Below are 23,257 nucleotides of genomic sequence, written 5' to 3'. Positions count from 1 at the left end.
CATCACTATATGAAACTGATGAATTGATTGCTCCCGTGCTCCAGTGGCAAATATCTCACGCATATTTACGACGAGGCGAGAATGGATCTGAAGTAAATGATTGATAAATGTACATTATCAAGATATAAAGAGTGTACTGGCGGTAAAATGTATGCCGTACTAGATAAAGTTGAATAATGATCAAAATATTGACTTACACTATTAGCCCCCCACCCCCCAATTTCGAATTATGGTATTTCGATGGCTGGTTTTTTTTCCAATCCTGTTATGGACCCGCTTACTTAAGAGGGCGTGTCTAATTAGTCAAGACCTACACTGGTTTTTTGTTTGTTAAATTATATTTATTCCCTCATACATAAGTAAACACCAACATCGTCAGATATTTTCCACTTGTATGTCAGTGTATATATTACAATGTTTTCCTAGTTCAATGTTTTTTTTTATTACTGTGTCATCTTTTGTTTTACATTGTTTTCCGGTTAAAGGTCGTATTTATTTAAAGAGCTACTGTAAATATATTAGCACTTCAACGCAAAGCTAGATGCATGATAAATGTTAGTTTTACGCCGTATTTTATTTTTCTCAAGAAACCATTTTTTTTCATCTTTCTCAAGTAAAACCAAACTTTGAGTTTTTTTTAATCCTGAATGACAATCTCTCGGAAAAGTTTGGTAAAGAACTAATTACAATTTGTGTTGCATTCTAATGCAATAATAAATCATTATGCATTTCCTTTCTACTTTATTGAAGATAATTTTCATAAAACGGAAACTTAAGTGAGTATGGTCTAGTTAGTAATGATTAAGATAATTGTAGTTCTTTTATAATAGACAAAAAGGACAAAGATATCTTTTAAGTTTTGAGTTCTAGTTCTGTTAATATTCTGTATGAGTTTTTTGCCGATTCCCGCCGTGCCCTTTCCTTTGAGGAAAGAAACCGCCCTTTCCAGACGGCCATTATGACGTCGTTGAAACACCGTGAAATTACGGGGAACAATAGACGACGGTTACGTTTGTTATTACCTCCCCTGAAACTGTTGGATATGCCCTTAAAGTGGGCTTCAATTGTTCAATGTATTATTTACAATTAATTATCCTCACTTGTGAATTTACTGATTTATCTTGTTTGAATGCATAGTCTCAAATCAAAAGATCCATTCTTAGGTTAGTAAAATTTCAACTTAATCCCATGTGATTTGAAAAGCACCAAACAACCATTTCAAGTCTGATTTGACCTTGGTACAAATAGAACCCACAACCTTCTGCAATCACAGTCAAGTTAGCCAACATGAGACCATCAAGCAAGTCTGCATAATCCACATTTGGTTAATAATAAGAATGATTACCATTATTTTCTTTAATTCTATATGACATGTACAAGCAATGATGGTAAAAACTACATGATAAAATGGAGTTATGTTGTAAAAATCTAGTTAAAATAAAGACATATATAAATACAACCATAGAGCACCAGATTGGGGTGTCCATTCTTTTGATTTTATGCTAACATAAATCATAAAACTACTATGCCATCAGATGTAATTTCATGAATGAGTGATTATATACATTATTACATGAAAATGTCAATGAATAATTCAACCAGGAACTATATTAAGTAAACTAATGTTAGTGTTGAAACCTAATAAATTTCTTTTCCTGATTGTGATGAGTAAAATGAATGAAAACATTAAGTGGACACCAAATCAACATAGAAGCAAGTGTCCCCTGAGATGATATGTATTACATAAAACTATGGAAAAAATTGTCATGTATTTCGTAATATTATAACTGAAAATAGCAAGAAAAGATTACTACATAAGGTTGTAGAATATTTGTCAAAAGAAGAAATTTATAATCTACTTGATTTTTATCCTTCCATTTTATGAGAGACTTGGACTGGTTTTCTTTAACTGCTCTTTTCATTCTAGTCAGCATACATACTAATTTTGAAAGAGAAAACCTTATATCCACAAATATGATATTACAACTCTTTCTGTTACAATATAACTTAATTACAACAAATAAACAATGTTGGCTTTTAAATAACTGTTTTCAATTAATAAAAGATGTTATTGGACTGGCATTTTGAACATCAGGTGTTTAGGACTGGCCACCATAATAAAATATATCTCTTCATTCGTCATCCTCCTCCTCCTCCTCATCGTCTTCTTCCTCATCCTCCTCTTCTTCATCTTCTTCCTCTGATGCACCATTAGGCTCTTCTACTACTACTTTGGCTTTTTTTGCTGCTGATGCTGCTCCTCCATTCTGAAAATTTAATGCTCACATGATTAACTCCTTAAATTTTTTTTGGCTTGAAATCTACACAACTACTGAGTTGTTTCTTTTCAAGGGAAAAATGTAAACATAATAAAATAAATGGGGGATAAGGCCACAGATGTGATGCTTCTGCTTGCATATAATGGTTCAAAGGGACATAACCCAAGAACTGAGAAATGTGACATTTTGTCATGTTTTGGATTTTTTTTTTTCAGATTTTCAGAATCTTCTGGTTTTATCCATTTGAATGCCTTGAAAAAAATTGCCCAGTGACCCCCATTTTCTTTTTGTAAATCTTTTACATGAATAATAATAAGCCATCTGTATAAGTCTTATAAAATTTTAATTACTTTTTAACAGTTTTTGAGAACTTCAACCTGTCAATGATAAAGTTATGAAAAGTCAAGAGAGAATATTTCCCCGCCAAAAACAAGCATGGTGACCTATATATATATATATTTTTTGCTCTTTGGATTCCTGAACTATAAACTAGTGTTTTGAAATGTTAATTACTTTGAAAAGGAGAAGCGAACTCCCTCAAGTCAAATAAAGTAGAGGCTAAGAGAACTGAAACGAATTTCAGCTATTTTTACTGTTGAAAAGAGGCATGCATGACTCAAGAAAGGTAATAAACAGCTGCGCCATGAGCGCATGATACGCCCGACGTCTTGTGTGGAAGTTTTATGCAATAATCAAATAGTTTCTGAGAAAGTTTTAAGCAATAACCATATAAAGTTTTTGAGACATGGCGGGATATGTGAAACCCCCAACCCTGTTTTTTTTTATACAAAAAACTGAATATCACTAAAATAAAATTTTGAATCAAAACCAAAAAGTATACAGATCTTTAGATTAATATAACAAAGAAGTGTGTAAAGTTTAAAGCAATAATAATAAATTCTTTTTGAGATACGGCATGACATGTAAAAAAAAAACCTCCCTTGTTTAACAAAATACTCAACAACTCCAAAATAAAGTCTTGAATCATCAACAAAAAGTATACAGATCTTAAGATTAATATAACAACGAAGTGTGTAAAGTTTTAAGCAATAATCATAAATTGTTTTTGAGATACGGCACAACATGTAAAAAAAACCCTCCCCCTTTTTTACAAAATACTCAATAACTCAAAAATGAAATTTTGAATCATCACCAAAAAGTATACAGATATTAAGATTAATATAACTAAGAAGTGTTTAAAGTTTTAAGCCATAATCAAGAATCGTTTTTGAAATTTGGTGCGACATGTGAAAAAAACAAACCCCTGTATTAGTTACAAAGTGCCGTAACTCAAAAAGTTTTAATCTTATTTTCACCAAAAAGTATACAGATCATTTGAACATCATAAGAAACAACTATGTTAAGTTTCATGAAATTTGGATAAGTCGTTCTCAAGTTACAGTGTGATATGTTTACGCCGGACAGACAGACACCGGACATTTGTATACCATAATACATCCCGTAAAAATTTTGACAGGCGTATAAAAAGTGAAATTAGCATTGTGCACAAGTTTCATAACATATTGTTAAGGCAAAATAAGTCAGAGAATGGTAACAAAAAATTCAGCAATTTTTCCATATGTTGAGACATTAATTACTCAAAGACAGTAAAATCGACTCTACATGTACCATAATTAAAACTTGATCTGTTTTTGTTGTAACAAATATTGTGTACAAGTTTCACAACATTTTGTTTAAGCAAACTAAAGTCAAAGGGCAGAAACAAAAAAATTCAGTAATATTTCCATTTGTACAGGGGCACAACTCTAGAATGGTTGAAGGGACTAACCAAAATTCAAATTTTTTTGTGGTTTTGATGTTAAGGTCTTGTTTCTTCAAGTTTCATAAACATACATTTATGAATGGCACATAAAAAGTGTCAAGGTCAGATGAACCCTGGTTAGACAGACAAGTACTCCTTACTTTCATTTATGTAATATAATATTGTTAAAGCAAGCCGACATGATGTTCTTACCTCCTTGTAATCTTTCATCAATTTTTCAAATTTCTTTACTTCTTCTGCATTTTTATCTTGATAAGGTTTCTTTTCTTTACTTGACATGTCACCCCAAACTTTTCCAGCTGCAATTTGAAACAAAAAATCAATATGTGAAACAAATCAAAAGTAAAGGGATTTCTGCTCCTAATTTTTTATGATATGACAAAAATGCATTCAAATCTTTAAATTGAAAAACAGATACATGTATGATACTAATGTACAATATCAATACAATAAAGTCAGGCCATGTTTCTTATTAAACACTTAATGAAATGGCATGAAGCTGTGTTTAATTTGTTATTCAGAGTTCGCGAAAACTTCGTTTGACCAGTCGGTCATGGGACCGACAAGGCAAGATTATTAGTCAGTCCTACATAATTTTAGCCACTCCTAAAAAATCTGTCAATTTGATCCTAAAATAAAAATAATAACATATTTTATCCAAAAATATCTTTTATTATTATTAGTTTTATTTTTCACAGCCACGGACAAATTAATAATGAAGTACGAGTTCTGATCTTCTGATTGTTCTTAATTAAAGTCATTTCTCTATCTTTTTCATCAACTGAATCATTTTCTCAGTATTTGCTATCTCCATCTAAGATTTCAATCGCAGATTGTTTGCCAAGAACAAATTTAGCAGGCCACGTGTAGATCGGCACTTTGGTGTCCATAGGTTTCAGTTTGTTTATAACAGGAAACCAGTACAGGAAATTAGCAGCAGGTACATCTGAAGACCGATGTAAACACATATTGGAATTAGTTGCGGTACAACTAATTACCGATAAAAAAAGGAACTACAACGGCCGTTTTTACATCGGTCATCAGGACAGGCACTAGCTTTCAAAATACTGGTCCGAGCCTCATTTTGACCGATAGGACCGACCATTTTCGCGAACTCTGGTTATTTCAAATCATTGAAAAAAAAAAACCAATCTATTTTCCCCATTTTTTGTGTATCACAATTGCAGTATATTGAGGAATTCTTGAAAATTTTGTCTGCCAAATTGGGAAAAAATTAGAAAACCTCTTGTAACCAAACATTGATGGGAGATTAAAACTGGACTAAATGTTGAGCAGAACCCAGATTACCAAGGGAAGCAATTTAACAATTCATCTTACTTACCACTACATATCAGATCTTTATTGCTTATATCGGAACCTTTCATTTTAATTCTGTAGTCAGCCAAAAACAAGAAATATGCAGACTGTGGTCTTTTTGGTTTGTTTTCATCTTTCATTGGTTTGCCTGTGAATGCTTGCATCTCTTCATTATATCTGGCTTTATCTTTAGCTGCTAAGTCGTTGAACTTCTTTTTCTGTACATCATTCATAGCACCCCATTTAACTGATGCCTCTTTTGTAAATTCACCGACCTGTAATGTATTAAGTTCATTTTTAAAATTTGGCCACACATATGTATACCCATGAATATTTAACAGACTTAACGCCCAAACACAAGAAGAACAAACAATGAATATCATCATAAAACAGCACAGTACATTTAAAAAACAAAAACCATCAATAGAAAAAGCTTAATTGATTTTTTTCTTCTCAGACTCCAAAATTGGTTTGGTCAGACAAAACCTTAATTACCCCTTTCAGAAAGTGAAACCAAATTATGAGTACATTCACCATCAATGATTTTTCTGAATAAACCTGAAAGTGGCAGGTGATTTTTTAAAAAAAAATGCAGGAAAGACGATCTTAACTGTATGTATATATATAAGTACCTTGGTCATTGCTTTTCCACTTGCTTTAGCATCTTCCCTACATTGAGCAAGGTAATAAAAGTATGCAGACACTGATCTCTTAGGTTTGTTTTCATCCTTTGGTCTTTTGCCTGCTTTTGTTCGACCTGTAATCAATACATGTAAAATGTCAAGTCAAGAATAACTTTATACTCCTTTCCAAATAGTCAAATAGCAAGTGAAAAGGTTTATTTATTTTGTACATTTCCTTCATCAGCACATTGAAAAAATATTTTTGAACCACAGATCAAAGACAAGAAGTGTGTATTGTAATTTTCTTGCATACAGATTTCTAAATATGTAAAATTTGACAGACTTTAGTTCAGAATCTGAATTATATAAATCCTATTTCTGGAAATAAAAGGCTACATTTTTTGTAGTCTTTTTTTTTTTAAATTTTATTATGATAGAGGTAGAAATAGCAAGCATAGGAGGGATATCTTTTCATTGAAGTTTAATTGTATTTTACAAGACATTTCCACTATAAAAATCTGCATCCATTCAATATGAATGTAATAACATCAGTCAAATGTAGTCCAAATAATTATGATATCTTGAACGCTATTTTAATATTTTCTTTTGACGCTTACTGCGACGTCATAACGCAGAAGAAAGAGTCAAGAAACAGTCATATTTGCCAGTCTTGTCCTAAACTGAAAGTTATATGTCCAAAACGTGTAATTGGGATTTAGGTCAAATTTTATTTATTAACAGAAAAAATTTCGGTCATTTCGTTGAGATCGAGTTTCAAAATTGCCATTTTGAAGTTATTTTTTTTTTGTTATCGATTTTATGTTATTAAACTGCCACTCCAGTAAAGTGTTATAATCCCCCTCCTAATAACTATACTGAGCCAAAAAAGTTTAGCAACAAAAATATGAAATTTTATTTTATTACAAAATCATAACAACATATAATTTTAATAATAAAAAACTGGAATTATTACATGTCAGAAGAAACATGGGTGTTTATCACTCACATTCATTAGGATTTTCTTTGTATGGAGCGTGGGAGGGTCAAAATGCGGAAATGAATATACTGTTATTCAAAATCAATTGCTCAGCCATGCCCTTAGTGCACAAATGAAGGATTGGCAGGCACACCAGCAGCTGCCCTTAGTCAATGCACTACTTTTGTGGCCGGAAAAAACTTGTCACGTGTTGATGAAAAGCGAAGGTAGCGCTCCTCTTTTGGCGATAGTTTTTTTGGTCTACGGAATATCGACCTATCCTGTGCAGTTGCAATTTGTCGATATCTGTTTGTTAGTCTATAAACTGTTGCCGTATGCACATTAAATCGATCCACAATGCAATTTTTTCAAAGGTGTATGTGTTTTTCCCATCAATGGCATGTTTCTGAACGTCAGTGAAAAATAAAGTTTTAAAAGTACAGGTACAGAAGGTAAAACGTCAATTACACGTGCAAAGCTGAAATGGCGCGAAATCAATCACCAGGAAAAAAGTACATCGGTTTTAAATTACAGGTAAAACTAAGGATTATATCAATGATGTTTGAATATTTTTTTTCCAGAAACAACAAAAAAAAAAAAAAAATAAAAGTGTTGCTAAACTTTTTTGGCTCAGTATATATTAATGCCTCAGGGAGCTATTGGCTGATGATCACCCATGTTTTAAATGGGCGATATATCTTTTAGGGCCACAACTAAACTGCTCGATTACTTCTTTGAGCCACCTAATTTTCACAATTAAAGGTATCAGTTGCGCAAATTTTATTTATTTTTATTTATATATAACAACTAAATGATTGACTTCCTTCCTCCTGTATCTGGTCTTGGGATCGGCAGTTTACCGATTGGCGGAGTTAGTCATTTTAATAACAAAAGTATGCTGAATTAAAACGTTTACTTGTATATATACAGTTAAACCATAAATTTTGTTCTTCAATTTTGAAGAGCTCTGAATTTATTTTTTTTGAAGGTCGCTCTAACATATCGGTTGCTTTTCTTTTGCACAGTTTTCAAAAATTTGTCGTTCTAATTTCTGGACATTTGTTTCATGAATATGATCTAATTCTCCATTCAAAACAATTGACGGAATTTGTGTTCTTCAACAATGATGACCAGTATCCCTCTATCAGACTATTTTCTTCAATGTAGTGTTTCCTACAGGTGGTTTTGGCGTGTAATGGCGCCCTGCCGCGATTTCTCAACGCCCTGATCTTTTTGGGGAAAAAAATTGGCGCCCTGCCCTAATTTTGTCGAAATTCCTGACGCCATGATCATCATCATCGGCGCCATGCCTTTATCGTCGTAATAAAAACCCGGTACTGAAAGACATATTTTATGAATACCGCTCGAGTTATTTCCCTTCAAACGTAAACAAAAGTTCACTAGGTCGCCATTTTGTAATCGATTTCGTAATCAATTGAATAGTGAATACAGATACTAATCACATGTCCTGATTGTATCCCCCAAGTCCCAGAAACATCGTTTTGCCTAGAAGATTAATGATAAAACATCGATGTGATGCTTAGATAAATTTTTTTGACAGCTGATAGATTTCTAATTTACATTATTTACATTGTTTGCATGGTTGAACAAGCCAATGAACGGCGATCATGAGACATGAGGGTCTGGATGAGGGGGTCTGTTAACTTATTCTGTAAACATTTAATTTTCACCCTTTTTTTCTCTAATCTTTAAAAAATTAACCCCTTTTTTCTCTAATCTTCCAAAAATTAACCCTTTTTTTCTCTAATCTTCTATTTTTTGGCCCATTATTCTCTAATCTTCATTTTTTAAGGGCATTATTCTTTAATCATTTAACCCCATCCAAACCCTCAGACATTTGTCAAATTGAAAAGTAAAAATTCTTTGCAAACTATTTTTTAAATACAAATGCTTGACTGTACCTTAACCCTTTCACCGATTGCTGCCCAGACAGAAGCTACTCTGAGACGATGGCTTCCCTGGCTTCTATTACTCAAGTGGGAGATCTTCATAATAAATGTCAATAAAATCTTGTTTGTAGTTATTTGTATATTTATTTCATTCACTAACACCATGTTCACAGTTTTATTCATGTTTTAATAATTTTTTCTTCTTAAAATATTCAAATTTTAAAATTTTCGGCATTTTCTAGGTGAAATTCTCAAAATTCTGCTCTTTGACCCCAAATCGTAATTTTTTAACCCAAAACGGCAAAATTTTGAAAAATTTTAAGAGGCTGTACAAATTCCTCACACTGAACGATGTCCATTCCAAGTGTTTTGTACTTAAAACGACATTTTATGTCAAAAAAGTATACTGATTTGGCTTCAATTCTTCCATATTCTTTCAAAAAAAATGTTCCCTCATTTCAAATTCTCGTAAATTCCGTAAATTTCCTCTGATTTTGACACGGTTTTCAACAAACGGAAGCGCAGTGTTTACACTTTCATCCGGGTATTCATCAAAGAAAGATAACTCATGTTTGCACTGTTTTAAGCGGGAAACATAAAAGAGGTATTCCGATCCCGGTAAAACGGGACTCATCGTCAGCTGTCTGAAGCGTGAATCCCGGTAAACCGCGACTCATCGGCGAAAGGGTTAAATGAAATGAAAAAAAATCCAAACTAAATTATAAAAAGCAGAATAATCCAGAAAATAAATGAATTCCTTGATCAAATGTTTTCTTTTGTTTACAAACATGTCACATGATCATTTTAGGCGGGAAAAATACTTGGGAAAACACCTAAGTAACAGACAACTATGTCTGGCTATTTATAGACATTTAAAACAAACAGCTGATATGGTAGTGCCATGAAAGTAGTAAAACTTGGTGTATCTATATTAATTTAATTTGGAAAAGGGTGTAGAGGGGAAGGGGTTAATTTGTAAAGTTATTTTTTTTTGTAATTTAATAAATTTTGGTTACTAAAAATGACCCTGGATATCAGGGAATGTGTCAACCTGTTTTTAGGAAAAAAAAGGAGGATTTGTCAATGACAATTGATATGACCAAAGCAATATTTTTATATACATGTATATGACATAGTTCTTTCTTGTTTTTAAACAGTTTTAAAGAACTGATTTTGTTTTTAATTGTGTTTATTGTTTTAAATATTTCATATATGTATGTTTTAAACACTTTTTCTTGTTTAACAATTTGTTTTAATGATTGATTACAGATGTATATGTCCTTTTTATAGTATTAAACTAGTATGTTTTAAATGAATCCATTTTATAGAAATTGCCTGTTTATGTTAAGTAAGTGCCCTAAAATTGTTGTCCATCGCGCTTAATGTGCCCTGTGAGCTAACAATTACCCTGCCCTTTTTAAAAGCTGCAGGAAACACTATCAATGGTATATCAGACATTTTGACTTGTGAAAAAATATTCTATTACTTTTAAAACAATTTAAAGGTAACAAATTTTTAAAGATGAATGTGGCGCAATTAATACCATCAAAATAAGAGTGGCGCAATTAATACCTTTTCAAAACTGCAAATTGATTCTGCCCTTTTTAATTCACACATGGCTATTAATCACCACAAGCTCCAAACTAATATTATATGAAAAAATGAAATTCCATACCAGCTGTCTTCAATATTTAAATACTTTTTTATAGATAAGACAATTGTTAATTATGATTTAAAATTAAATTAAAACTTGAAAAGTGCCAAGTGTAGGGTTACAGGCGATCCAGATCCCCTCAATCTGGTCACACTTAATTGATACCTTTGGACTAGGGGAAATATTGATTTTGAGGCAAACTGGAATAATTTTCTAACTTATTTATCACTTCATTGTGATTTAAATAAAAATAGTTGGGAAATGTGATGAATTTCACTCTTTATTTGCACACAAAAACGTTAAAAATTTGAATACATACAAAAAAAATATGGTTTGACATGACAGAAATATTATGGCAAAATTTGAAGTAGAGAAATTCAATCACAAAAGTCCAACCACTAATCATAGCTTTGTGTAACATACATGTAAGATGCCACAGAACTAAGGTGTCAAAGCAAAAAAATAAAATGGCCTTTCAAGACAACAATCATGACATAGCCTCGCTGGACACAATTACGAACGATTTTTGAACTTTAATTATTTTTTTTCTTTGTAGAATACTTTTCTTGAATTGTTTGTACTATAGAATTAAAGATGTATGAATGCTTTTCATTTTGAATCATAACACACATAATTTTCTATTTACATTGGGATACTTTGGTAAGATTTTCATGACCTGGTTTTATGGGTCTAGCAAGCCCGATATGGACGCAATTACGAACGGCACTATATTTATATATCTGGCAGAAAAAATCAATGACAACGATCTAAATTTATAAAACATACATTAATCTTATCTTAAACACATTTCCTAAGAAAATAAGAAGTGTAGTATGGTATTTTACTTCAAATTCTTCAGCAGTAGTTGAAGACGAAATTAGTGACAAAAAAAATTCTCTGAAAAGGAAATAATTCAGATTTTTTGTTTTTTTGCAAGTTCTTTCGTCTAAGAAGCACTGAATTCTCTTTTTAGTTAGTGAACCTATGATTTAAATTTATATTTAGCCTTTACTTTCGGAGTTCTCGGGACTTTTCAATAAAAATACTATTTTCTTCTGACAATGCTCAGGGTCACCCGAGTCTGAGAAAGGTTCATTTTTTGTTTTATTTGGGCAAGATAAAGGGTATCACAGATATGAACAGATTCAGGAGATATTTTTCTATCTATATAATAACAAAAGAAGGCAATTTACACTAACTTGTGTGCTTTATTCATGTAATTTCCAAGAGAGGGAGTCATTATTTTGACATGTACCAAACTTAATTTTTCGTCGTCTGCAACATTAACCAAGTGTGCATGAACTTTTTTTTTTGTGAAAACACAAGTAATGTAGTGGGTTTTTAATTAATAGAAACATTTATTAATTATCATGCATAAATATAATATAAGGGGGCAAACATTAAAAATCGTTCGTAATTGTGTCCAGTCGTAATTGCGTCTGGTAAGGCTAATTATTATTATTTTGACTACAAAGTACAAAAAGAGTACAATAACATGAGAAAAAAATGTGACATCCACATTTTGATAGGAATTGCATCTTATTTAATAATCATTTAAAATTCCTTTTGTTAATAATTTGCACGAACAAGAACGAAAAAAAAGGAAGAATTTTTATGTAAGAAAATAATTTGTTGACCCTTTGGCTTTGGGTCTGTGATGATTTCATGAAAAGAATTTAACTCCTCTTCGATGTATTTAAAGACCTCGTAGAAGGGTGCCGCAGCAAAATATTAAATAAGCCTCTGTCGAGATGTCCGACATTATACTTTTTTTAAATCTTGACAAGATGTCTCGGCAGGATAAATAAAAAATTGTCACATAATTTGCATGAAACATTTTGAAAGCTGGCCTGGTAATGCGTTAAATATGACCACTCCCCGGCTTGAACTGCGAAAACTTTGTGGCACACACCAATAGTCTTTATTTGAAAATATTTGCCAGCAAGAATTTTCGAAGTCCAACTCCAAGAACAAAGAAAACATAGCGTGGTATCTATTTACTGGTTGTGACATACGAATTTCATTTCATAATATTAAATTGATACATCTTCAAAAAGCCTACGTTAACTTAAATCTTAGTTCACTCACCCATTGTTCTAAATGTTTTTCTGTGTCTAGTTCTTTCAAAATGGTATTCGGTGAAATGTGAATTTGTCAAAAGACGCCGTAAACAAATGTGTTAATCAATTAACCAATGGAAATGAAGCATTTTTCCCGCCAAGAGATAGCTAAAATAAGTAGTACCAATCTAGGCCTAGACCCTCTCTGTACAAACTTGATTAATTGGTGTTTCACAGAAATTGCATTTGACATATTATATTTTGCACAAAATAGGTAAAGTAATTAAAAAGAAAGTACATTAAAGCTAAAACAGAAAAGGCGAAAACTGTTTAGACTTTCTCCGTTTAACTTTTAAAAACTATAACTGTTTAATAGGCTCTAAAAGTAGTTTCCCTTTATAAACAGAGGTCAGACAATCATAATAAGTTATTTGATGGGATCTTATCGGAAGGGGGGCAATACCTTTTTGTGTTAACCTGTTATGGCCCTTTTCAAGGTGTTGTTAACTGTTTTCTGAGATCAATTTAAGCTGTGAACTGTTCAGTTTCAACCCACTTTGTTAACTGTTATCAGAATTTTTGCAATTGTTGTTAACTTTTTTTGCCCAAATCGAGGTGTTGTTAACATGTTAACGGACCCCCTATTGCCCATCCTCTTATCGCTATTGGAATATTTGAAAATCTGATATTTACGATTAATTTAACGGGGATTGACCCTGACACACACCGGGATAATATTTATCTATATTCTGAACTGTTTGAAAATGCCATAGGAGTACACTTAATAGAAAATATCGTCAAAAAATGTTTGACACCAGTTTGACTTATAGATCTGTGATATGATTTCAACTTCAATTAGTTTACTAATTAACATCCGCAAGCAGACATTGCCGATGACTTCACTCTCTACCAGAGACCAAATGATATAGACGTTAACAAAGGGTCACTAGACGGCCTTCAACAATGAGCAAAACCCTTACCTCATAGTAAGCTTTAAAATGTCTTGAAATGACAAATGTAAAAAAATCAAATGAGAAAACTAACGGCCTGATTTATTTACAAAACAATAAACAAAAATGATATACACCAATAACCAATAAACAACAACCAGTGAATTACAGCTGGGAACAGTATATATATGTAGTCAATATATATTACAGCTTACTCAGTGACTATAGGGATAGACAAATACAAATTATAATATGACGTTCTTCTTTAGCTTTGGATACAAAGCCATGTTCTAATTTCAATAAAACATGGGCTGCACGTGATTGACGTCTCAATAGAAATTGCAACGTCAGATGCATTTAAAACAACAACAGAGATCGAAATTGACTCTTTTGTTGGTGTTGCTCGCTAGGAAATTAAATGAAAACATTTCTATAAGTAAGTTTGACTGTTTCTGTTCTTTTTTTTTTTGTTGTTTAACTGTTGATTTCTATAACGTTTATGGTTCATCAAATAAAAATGGCGACACTTCGAGCATGTATTATAGGTCCGGTTCGAAGTACAAAAGTTCAAAATATTCCTATTAGAATCGAAATAATTCTATCATGCCATGCTCTATGCTTATTTTAACATGGGTAGGCATTATATTTGTAAACATTTAATACTTTGCTAACGCTCGGTATTAAGATATTGACAAATATAATGCCTACCCATGTTAAAATGAGCATAGAGCATGGCATGAAAGAATTATTTCTTAAATATGGCGGAGTGATACATGTCGTAGTGGCGCCATACTCTCACCATAACCTGGCACACTGAGTGGTGTAGCAGTACCACATAAAAATAAAGTATAAAAACCAGTTGAAAAGGACATAACCGTCATCAGATAGATACAAATCACATAAAAACACTAACAATAAACACAAATAGCACAAAGTAAAGGTCTCAGAGTACGCACAATTACTGAAAGCTACTTCAAAGCCAATTACAACTCATTATAAATTACCTTGCCGAGCTCAGCTGGATACGACCGCAGATGTCTAACCCTGAACCGTTGGGGCAAAAAAAGGATTCAATATTCGCGCTTGATACAGGTCTGAATTTAGATCATTGTAATTAAATATTTGACACATTATAGGTTTCTGACACAGAATAATAAACTGTCGTCAAAGAACTTAGTATTGGTTATATAATTTGAATATATATTCAATTATTTGCTTTTGTGCAATACACTATGATGTGACGAATTGACCCCCCCCCCCCCAAAATGATAATCTCAATTCAAATTTTCATTGGAGTTTGCAACTATAACCAATTTAATAAAAGTCATAAAAAGCTAATCACCTCATGACAATACAACATTTCTTTATACATAATTTAAAAGCAGTGTAAGGGAGAAAATTAAAAGGGGCGCATTGCATTTGCGCCATTTAAAAAAAATCCAATCTTCATTTTTTTACATAAATAAGGCCGTTAGTTTTCTCGTTTAAATTGTTTTACATTGTCTTATCTGGGCCTATTATAGCTGACTATGCGGTATGGGCTTTGCTCATTGTTGAAGGCCGTACGGTGACCTATAGTTGTTAATGTCAGTTTGGTCTTTTGTGGATAGTTGTCTCATTGGCAATCATACCACATCTTCTTTTTTATAATTTCATTTGCGCCAAATATAAAAAAAAACTTCATTTGCACCATTTCACAGGATATACAGTATATAACATCTAACAGTTTAATATTGTTTGCTGTATCATCAATAAGATTTGTTTACACAGTATTTCTCCTGGATGAGTGTTCAAACTAATTTCCAATACAAAACTGAGGTTTAGAATTATAAAATGTTGACATGTTTGAGGTGTAAAGATGGACTTTGTCAGTTAGGATATAAAAAGAGGAAACAAGTCTGTATTTTTTATGATCACAAATACGGTATACTGCTTATCATATACATCATATTAAAAATCGCTTAGGTGTACCATAACACTTGCAAAGCCAGAATAACAACATATATATATATATATGGACAAAACAATGCGGCGGAGTTAAACATTTTATGTGACATCTCAAGGGGGAGGGTTGAGATGTCACATAAAATGTTTAACTCCGCCGCATTGTTTATGCGCCTGCGTCCCAAGTCAGGAGCCTCTGACCTTTGTTATAGTCTATTATGTTTTTTAATTTTAGTTCATTTATATGTTTTGGAGTTTAGTGTGACGTCCATTTTTACCGTTAACTATAGTCTTGATACAATTTTATTCAAGAGCCAGCTGAGGGACACCTCCGGGTGCGGGAATTTCTCGCTGCGTTGAAAAACCGGCATGATGTGGACTTCGGCTGTTGTTAGTGCTCTTTGGTCGGGTTGTTGTTTCTTTGGCATATTTCCCCATTTCCATTCTCATTTTTTAAAGAACTGTTTACCATCCAAAAATCACTATTTTCCTACATATTTTTAATGATAAGTACTTTGATAATTTTATGAACTATACTAGTTAAAAGCACTGACCGGCAATTCTGAAAATATACCAGTTTAAACCGTACCTGCAGTGCTACTCATTTAGGAAATGTGAATACGCCGATTATGTGTAATGATTTAACTTTCGACCAAATTTGAAATTTAAAACTAATATATAGCTGATCGAATCAAACAGTGCTTTTTTATTTTGGAATCACGATATAAATAATAATAATAATAATAATAATAATAATAATAAATTCTTTATTTAACGAAGGTAACTCATTTAACATACAATTGTTAATCTCACACAAGGCCTTCACACATTTAAATGAATAATTCATATAGAACAATAATCAATAGATATGTACACAATTACAAATATATATATATATACACAAGCATGAAAAACAGACTGTAGAACTAGCATGGCAAGAATGTCCTAAAAAAGTTTGTCTACTCATTTTGTTTTTTGATAAAGAGATTAGCACATTTCATCTTAAAGCTTTCTATATGTCTTAAATCCTTTAAATCATTTGGCAAATTATTCCAAATGATTAGACCAGAATATTGAAAAGTCTTTTTGAAGTATTCAGACTTTGGCCTTGGTATATGAAGATGTCTAAGGTACCTTGACCTAAGAGAATAACTAAATAGATCACTGCACGCAGTAAATTTACTTGTAAGATAATCTGGTGATAGTCCATTCATACATTTAAACATTAAAATGGCTTGAAAATATTTTATCCGAGTATAAATGGTCATCCATTCGCAACCAGTTCGATTTGAACTGGTATAATTTTCAGTAAATAGTTATCAAAGGTACCGGGATTATAATTTAGTACGCCAGACGCGCGTTTCGTCTACATAAGACTCATCAGTGACGCTCATATCAAAATATTAATAGAGCCAAACAAGTTCAAAGTTGAAGAGCATTGAGCATTGAGCATTGGTTAATTTCAAATCGAACAGTGCGTTTTATTTGGCATGTACCATAAATACGCAGCCTCTTTGGGGTTTTCTATTCAACCTCCGTCTAATTTGAAGCTTTAGTATTTTACCACTTCAAAATATTCAATGCTATTAATTGTAATTCTACGCAGACTCAGTCTCTGTTTTTAATAACTTATAAACTTCCGTCACCTGTGAAATTTTCGAATTATACCAGTTCATATCGCACATTGGAATTCTTTTAGATGTATATCTATGCAGTAGTTCTGTTGTAAATACTTAATCTACGTACGTCATTTTTTAAATTCTAGAATCGTACAAGCGTTGTTCGGTTTTTAATTGTATATCGGTAAATATTGTCTAAGTTCAGAATAGATTGCCGATATGATTAATTTTACATAACTTAGTCACAATCATACAGATGAAAGATATAGTCAGCTATAAAAGGCCCCGAAATGACAAAAACGGTAAAACAAACGAGAAAACTAACTCTGCCTAATTTATGTACAAAAAATGAAGGAAAAACAAATATCAACGTCACAACAATTTCATAAGTGACGAATGATAAAGAGAATTAATCATGTTAATGTTCAGTTTCTAAAAAATCATCTAAGACTTCCATCGGTTTTTTGCTGAGCAGATTCCAATTAGGTACTCGGTGCAATTTGGGTACTGTGATCTGAAAACATACCTGAGTGGTTATATACAAAAAATGGAAGTTTTTAACGACCTTGACTGGCACGGAGTATCAGTACTTCTTTTAAACAATTTAACATTATCTTGTTTCGACTGATCCTCTATATCTTTCACATACGGGTACCTGAAGTTGGAGCTTAACGGTTGAAGACAGAAAACCAGTATAATAAAACATATATGCTGATTATTCTTCACAGGTTTTAGTTGTAACTTCATACAAGAAAATGTCAAATAAAAACGTTCCCGACAGTAATGACGAAGATGAGGTAGGTTAGTTATGCAAGTGTTTACATTTGTATGTGTGACACACATCTAGGTCCTTTCGACCCTGGTTCATTTCGTCCTTCCTGTTCGTTTATATGATGACATATTCACTATCGCCCCTGGAATTCGACATTCGTCCCTTCGTAATTATATATTTGAACAATCCTTTTTTAATATCAAAAATTCCTTTTTTAATATTAAAAATTCATTTTTATGACCCATTTATGGGCATTGTGTTTTCTGGTCTGTTCGTCCGTCTGTCCGCTTCATGTTAAAGTTTTTGGTCGAGGTAGTTTTTGATGATGTTGAAGTCCAATCAACTTGAAACATGAATTCTTGATATCAGATAATCATTTAATATAATACATTCATTTCTTTATATTAGAAATTCATTTCTTAATATTAGAAATTCATTTCTTAATATTAGAAATTCATTTCTTAATATTAGAAATTCATTTCTTAATATTAGCAGAGCCATATATATGTCTCTGATATTAGAAATTCATTTCTTAATATTAGAAATTCATTTCTTAATATTAGCAAAGCCGTATATATGTCTCTGATATTAGAAATTCATTTCTTAATATTAGAAATTCATTTCTTAATATTAGAAATTCATTTCTTAATATCAAGATTTCATTAATTAATATTAAAAATTGATTTTAATTTTATAACTGACAGTTGAATTTTTAATCAGTTAGTTTTCTAATATATATATTAAAAAATCATTTATTAAAATTAGAAATTCATTTTTTTATTATTAAAAAATCATTTTTTAATATTGAAAAATGAAATACAAATATAAGAAAATAATTTAAAATTTCTAATATTAGAAAATAATTTAATTTTGGATGTAACACGTCTTCTGATTGGCTGACATTATTTTGTTATCAGCCCATAGACATAATTTAGTCGGATGAAGGTGACGTCATCAACGTTTTTTCATAGATTTCTACGTTTTTTCATAGATTTCTACGGTTTAAAATGGAATTTAGAATCAAATTATAAGAAATGACTAATATTTTTTCTGTCTATTCGAAATAACATAAAAAATGTTGTGCACACTGTTAAATAACCTGCTACACGCGTTATTCAGTGTGCACCAAATTTTTTATGTTATTTCAAATAGACAGAAAAAATATTACAGTCATTCCTTAAATAAATTTCTAATAATAAAAAATGATTTTCTAGTATTAATAAATTATTTTCTTATATTTTAATGATTAGTCTGTTGTCCCTTTCTACATTGGACAAAAAAGTGTAATTGTTTTTTTTAACTTTGAATATATTTTGCAGATGACATTTATTGTGGAACTATCTGGAATACTGGACTCTGATCTCCTAAGTAAAGTGAAAGGGAATTGTCAAGTACTGGTGAGATTCTTATGCTTATAATTAAATTAGTTCGGAAATCAGAAATGCATAAGTTGGCTTGCAAATAAAGAAGTTATGTAACTCTGTAAACAGTTCAATGTTTATTCAGATTGAAATGTAAAGTTGAACTGTTAAGTCACCTTTTTAAACTTGGAAACCAAAAAACGAGGCTATAATAGATAGCATTTTGGCCTTTGTCAAGAAAGTAAAACCCCAAACTGTAAAACATAATACAGATGACAGGGATTTCAGCTGTTATATGTCATTGAATAGCCTTCAACAATGAATAAAACCCATACCAAATAGTCTGCTATAGAAGGCCCTGAAATAAAAAATAAAATGTGTACCAATTCAAATGAAAAAAAAGAACAATGACTAACACAACAAATGAAAAAAAAAGAACAATGACTAACACAACAAATTAAATACAAATATGACAGGCATCAACCAACTTAATTCAACCAATGACATACAGGCTCCTGGCTTGGGACAGGGACATATATATAGAAAGTGGCTTGGTTAAATATGTTAAATATGTTTGTAAGTGTTCAATCCTCTAATAAAAAAAATCTATTTGATTTTGTTTGAATGTAAACTATCTCAGTCAGTAGTTTATATGCACCTACTACAATGTATGATAGTTTTTTGGTCAGTGTATCTGTTCGTCTGTCCTTCTGTTCACTCCGTCTGCTTGTTAGTTCATCCATCTGTCCTCCTTTAGATTAAAGTTTTTGGTCTAGGTAGTTTTTGATGATGTTAAAGTCCAATGAACTTGAAATTTAAAACACATGTTCCCAATGATATGATATTTCAAATTTTAAACCAAATAAAAAAAAGTTTTGACCCCAATTTTATAGTCCAGTGGACATAGAAATTGATAGTGCGAGTGTGGCGGATGCGTACTATGGACACATTCTTGTTTTTGTATACTGTTGTTAGTATTTATCTTTTTTAGCCATGGTGTTGTCAGTTTATTTTTGACTAATGAGTTTGAATGTCCTTTTGATATATTTTGCCTCTCTTTGTTTGTCTGAGTCAAAACTTTTATCTTTGGACATGGACATTAAATATTTTCAATAGCAGCCATGGTAAATCTGCCTCAAACAGAAGGGGAGAGAGTTGTAGTAAACGTTCTAACACTTTAAATTTTAGGGCATAGATACAGATAAGCCACTACTTCAATTAGAACAATATACATTTACTGGGGAATATGAGGACACATTAGGAACAGGCCTAGTATTCGAAGAAAGAGACAAATCAGGTACACAGAACTTTGACTTCTAAAAATTTAACACCTACATAAAGGCAATTAAACTCAATTGTTATGGACAATTACTTTTAAGCGACCGTTATTCAACTAGATTTTAAAAAATAAAAGAGAACAAAAATCAGTTATAACTTTGAATGTGTTATATTCTAGATTATTTCACTAACACACTTGTGTGAGGGGGAATAGGACCTTTATCCGGACTATGGGATCAGGTATTTTTAAGCTCGGGATTACGGGATTGACCCTTTCGGGATCTGGGAATTCTTTTTTCGAATTTCGGGACCTCGGGATTTCATGTTTTTAAGCCCGGGATTTCGGGATTTCGTATTTTTAAGCCCGGAAATTCGGGATCAGGACCCCTCCTACCCTTCCTCTTGAATGGTTTGAATAAGGTAAGAATCTTAAACTGAGGAAAATCTTTAGGTTTAAATGAAAACAAATCAAATTATCAAAGACTTAAGGAAGCTGGCTTGTCATGTTTTGGATTTTTTGTCAGATTTTTTGAATCCTCTGGTTTTATCCATTTGAATGCCTTGAAAAAATTTGCTCGGTGACCCCAATTCTTTCTTTTTGTAAATCTTTTACATGTATAATGATAAGCCATCTGTAAAAGTCTTATAAAATTTTAATTACTTTTTAACAGTTTTTGAGAACTTCAACTTGTCAATGATAAAGCTATGAAGTCAAGAGAGAATATTTTCCAGCCAAAATTTCAATGGCTAATATCTCGAAAACAAGCACGGTGACCTATATATTTTTTTTGCTCTTTGGATTCCTTTATTAATCCCCCATCAATATAAACTAGTGTTTTGAAAAGTTAATTACTTTGAAACTGAGAAGCGAACTCCCTTAAGAAACCATTTATGTAATTAATGAAAAATTTCTTAGATATCAAAATATGGGATGATATCATTTTTTTATTTTTTTACAGAAGCCAGCCAACTAAAGGAAACAAGACAGAATATATTACATCATTTGTTAGGAGAAGATAGTATTAATACAGCAGTTGATTTAGAATTCTCTCATGCTGTTAACAAAAAACTTATCATGAAGCGAGCATTTCTTACACCAGAGGATGAAACTGATGGAGGTATACAAAAATAACTTTATTAAAGATATATGTGAGGTCTTTAATTATCAGTTTTGTGCATTCTTACACCTTTTTCAAACCCACACACATTTTTAATTTTAAACAAACCATACTTTAAATGTTTGTGACAAGCCAGGAGCCTGAACTCTGTTGAGACAGAGAGGGGCATTTTTTTCTAGAGTTTTTGGAAACTTGACACAATCATTCGGATTTGTAAAATTAAGACTGATTTTGATTGTTAAAATTTAGATATGACAGCTTTTGATTGTAAAAAAAAAGCTTAAATGCATCAAAGTTAACATTGCCAGCTGCAAATGTAGAAAATAACTGCACAAATTTTTTCACCATGTGAGCATATTTTAAAAGTCAACTGTAAAAAAGTTTGTCTGTTTTATGACCTGAGATTTTTTTCTTCAATGCAGGTCATACATTTTCATTTTAATAGGTTGAAGGGTATGACATGTTTATCCTTTTTTTCTGTTATTATTTTCAGAACCATTAACCTCAGATACAATTGAAAATGTAGATACGACAGCAGAAGATGAGAGTTCAAGGACAAGTACAAGGCCAGACGGATGACCTCCATTAAACTCTTAAAGGCTGTCAAAAGTGCCGATCTGTATTTATGATTTGCTATGTGAGAAGTGAAAATATTGATAAGGACATATCATTTGAGAAATATTGAAATACATAGTTGATGACATATCATTTGAGAAATATTGAAATAAATAGTTGATGACATTTGTATGTTCTAATACATAGTTGATGACATTTGTATGTTCTAATACATAGTTGATGACATTTGTATGTTCTAATACATAGTTGATGACATTTGTATGTTCTAATACATAGTTGATGACATTTGTATGTTCTTGAAATAAATGGAAGATCTAACTGAAAGTATTCATAAATATAAGTAATGTATTACATGTACATCAATATGTTGTTATGTTATAAATAACGTCAATTTCACTTGTCTTTCTTATACACTGAACAAACTATGGAAAAAATATCCACCATCAATATTATTGTTGTTGTTTCTAATTTGAAACCCAAGATAAAAGGTAGTTGTGCCCATCAGTAAGTGGCTTGAGAATATGGTGGTACCTATAATCATTCATTCAATCCTTCTTTTTTGAATTTTTATTATGCCTTCATATATTGATCTGATTTAAACAACCATGTTGACTATTTCTTGTGCAAATTCTGGCACAGAGAGAATTAAGTTAAGAGGGGGGGCAAGGGGTTTTACTGTTATGCTGTTATGGGGCAATTTAATTTTTTGTTATCTGTTATTTTGAAAATATATTTGCTGTTAGCTGTTATTGTCTTATTCTTTGTTAGCTGTTATTGGGCTTTTAGTTTTTTTGTTACCTGTTATTGTGATAATGTATTTGCTGTTAAATGTTATTGAAAATTGGAATGTTAGCATTTTTTTTTTGACAGTCAATATTCGGTATAAATTTAAGATCATTGGACATTGGGGTCTACCACTACTAATATATTTGTCCCGTATTCAGAGAAGGATTCCATTAACATATACCCATCACAGAAGTGAGGTCCAGGACAAATCAAGTATATCTTATGATTATCCTTTGTAATAAATTCCATTT

At 31.6% G+C, this 23,257-nt stretch overlaps 2 protein-coding genes across 3 annotated transcripts; one reads left to right on the top strand and one right to left on the bottom strand.

Annotated features, from left to right (window-relative positions):
* Positions 1-1,341: 1,341 nt before the first annotated feature.
* On the bottom strand, positions 1,342-12,760 carry LOC139526661 (high mobility group protein B3-like). Its single transcript, XM_071321826.1, has 5 exons — positions 12,631-12,760; positions 6,012-6,136; positions 5,405-5,654; positions 4,255-4,361; positions 1,342-2,267 (listed from the first exon to the last, which is right to left on the bottom strand). The coding sequence occupies exons 1-5, from the start codon at positions 12,632-12,634 to the stop codon at positions 2,133-2,135; spliced, it is 621 nt and encodes a 206-aa protein (XP_071177927.1). The 5' UTR covers positions 12,635-12,760; the 3' UTR covers positions 1,342-2,132.
* A 4,985-nt stretch (positions 12,761-17,745) lies between these two features.
* On the top strand, positions 17,746-22,616 carry LOC139526647 (general transcription factor 3C polypeptide 6-like). 2 transcript variants are annotated; one of them, XM_071321817.1, is made up of 5 exons: positions 17,746-17,912; positions 19,207-19,284; positions 20,437-20,545; positions 21,489-21,644; positions 22,138-22,363. In XM_071321817.1, exons 1-5 carry the CDS (start codon positions 17,871-17,873, stop codon positions 22,221-22,223), a joined length of 471 nt encoding a protein of 156 aa, XP_071177918.1. In that variant the 5' UTR covers positions 17,746-17,870; the 3' UTR covers positions 22,224-22,363. The 2 variants fall into 2 exon arrangements, with proteins under 2 accessions (XP_071177918.1, XP_071177912.1); XM_071321811.1 differs by having other exon boundaries at positions 17,748-17,912; positions 21,486-21,644; positions 22,138-22,616.
* The last annotated feature ends 641 nt before the right edge of the window (positions 22,617-23,257 follow it).

Source organism: Mytilus edulis, chromosome 1 (genome assembly GCF_963676685.1).
Source record: "Mytilus edulis chromosome 1, xbMytEdul2.2, whole genome shotgun sequence".
NCBI classification, from domain to species: domain Eukaryota; kingdom Metazoa; phylum Mollusca; class Bivalvia; order Mytilida; family Mytilidae; genus Mytilus; species Mytilus edulis.
The sequence above is the reverse complement of the archived record's forward strand: the minus strand, read 5'-3'. Positions and strand labels throughout refer to the sequence as shown.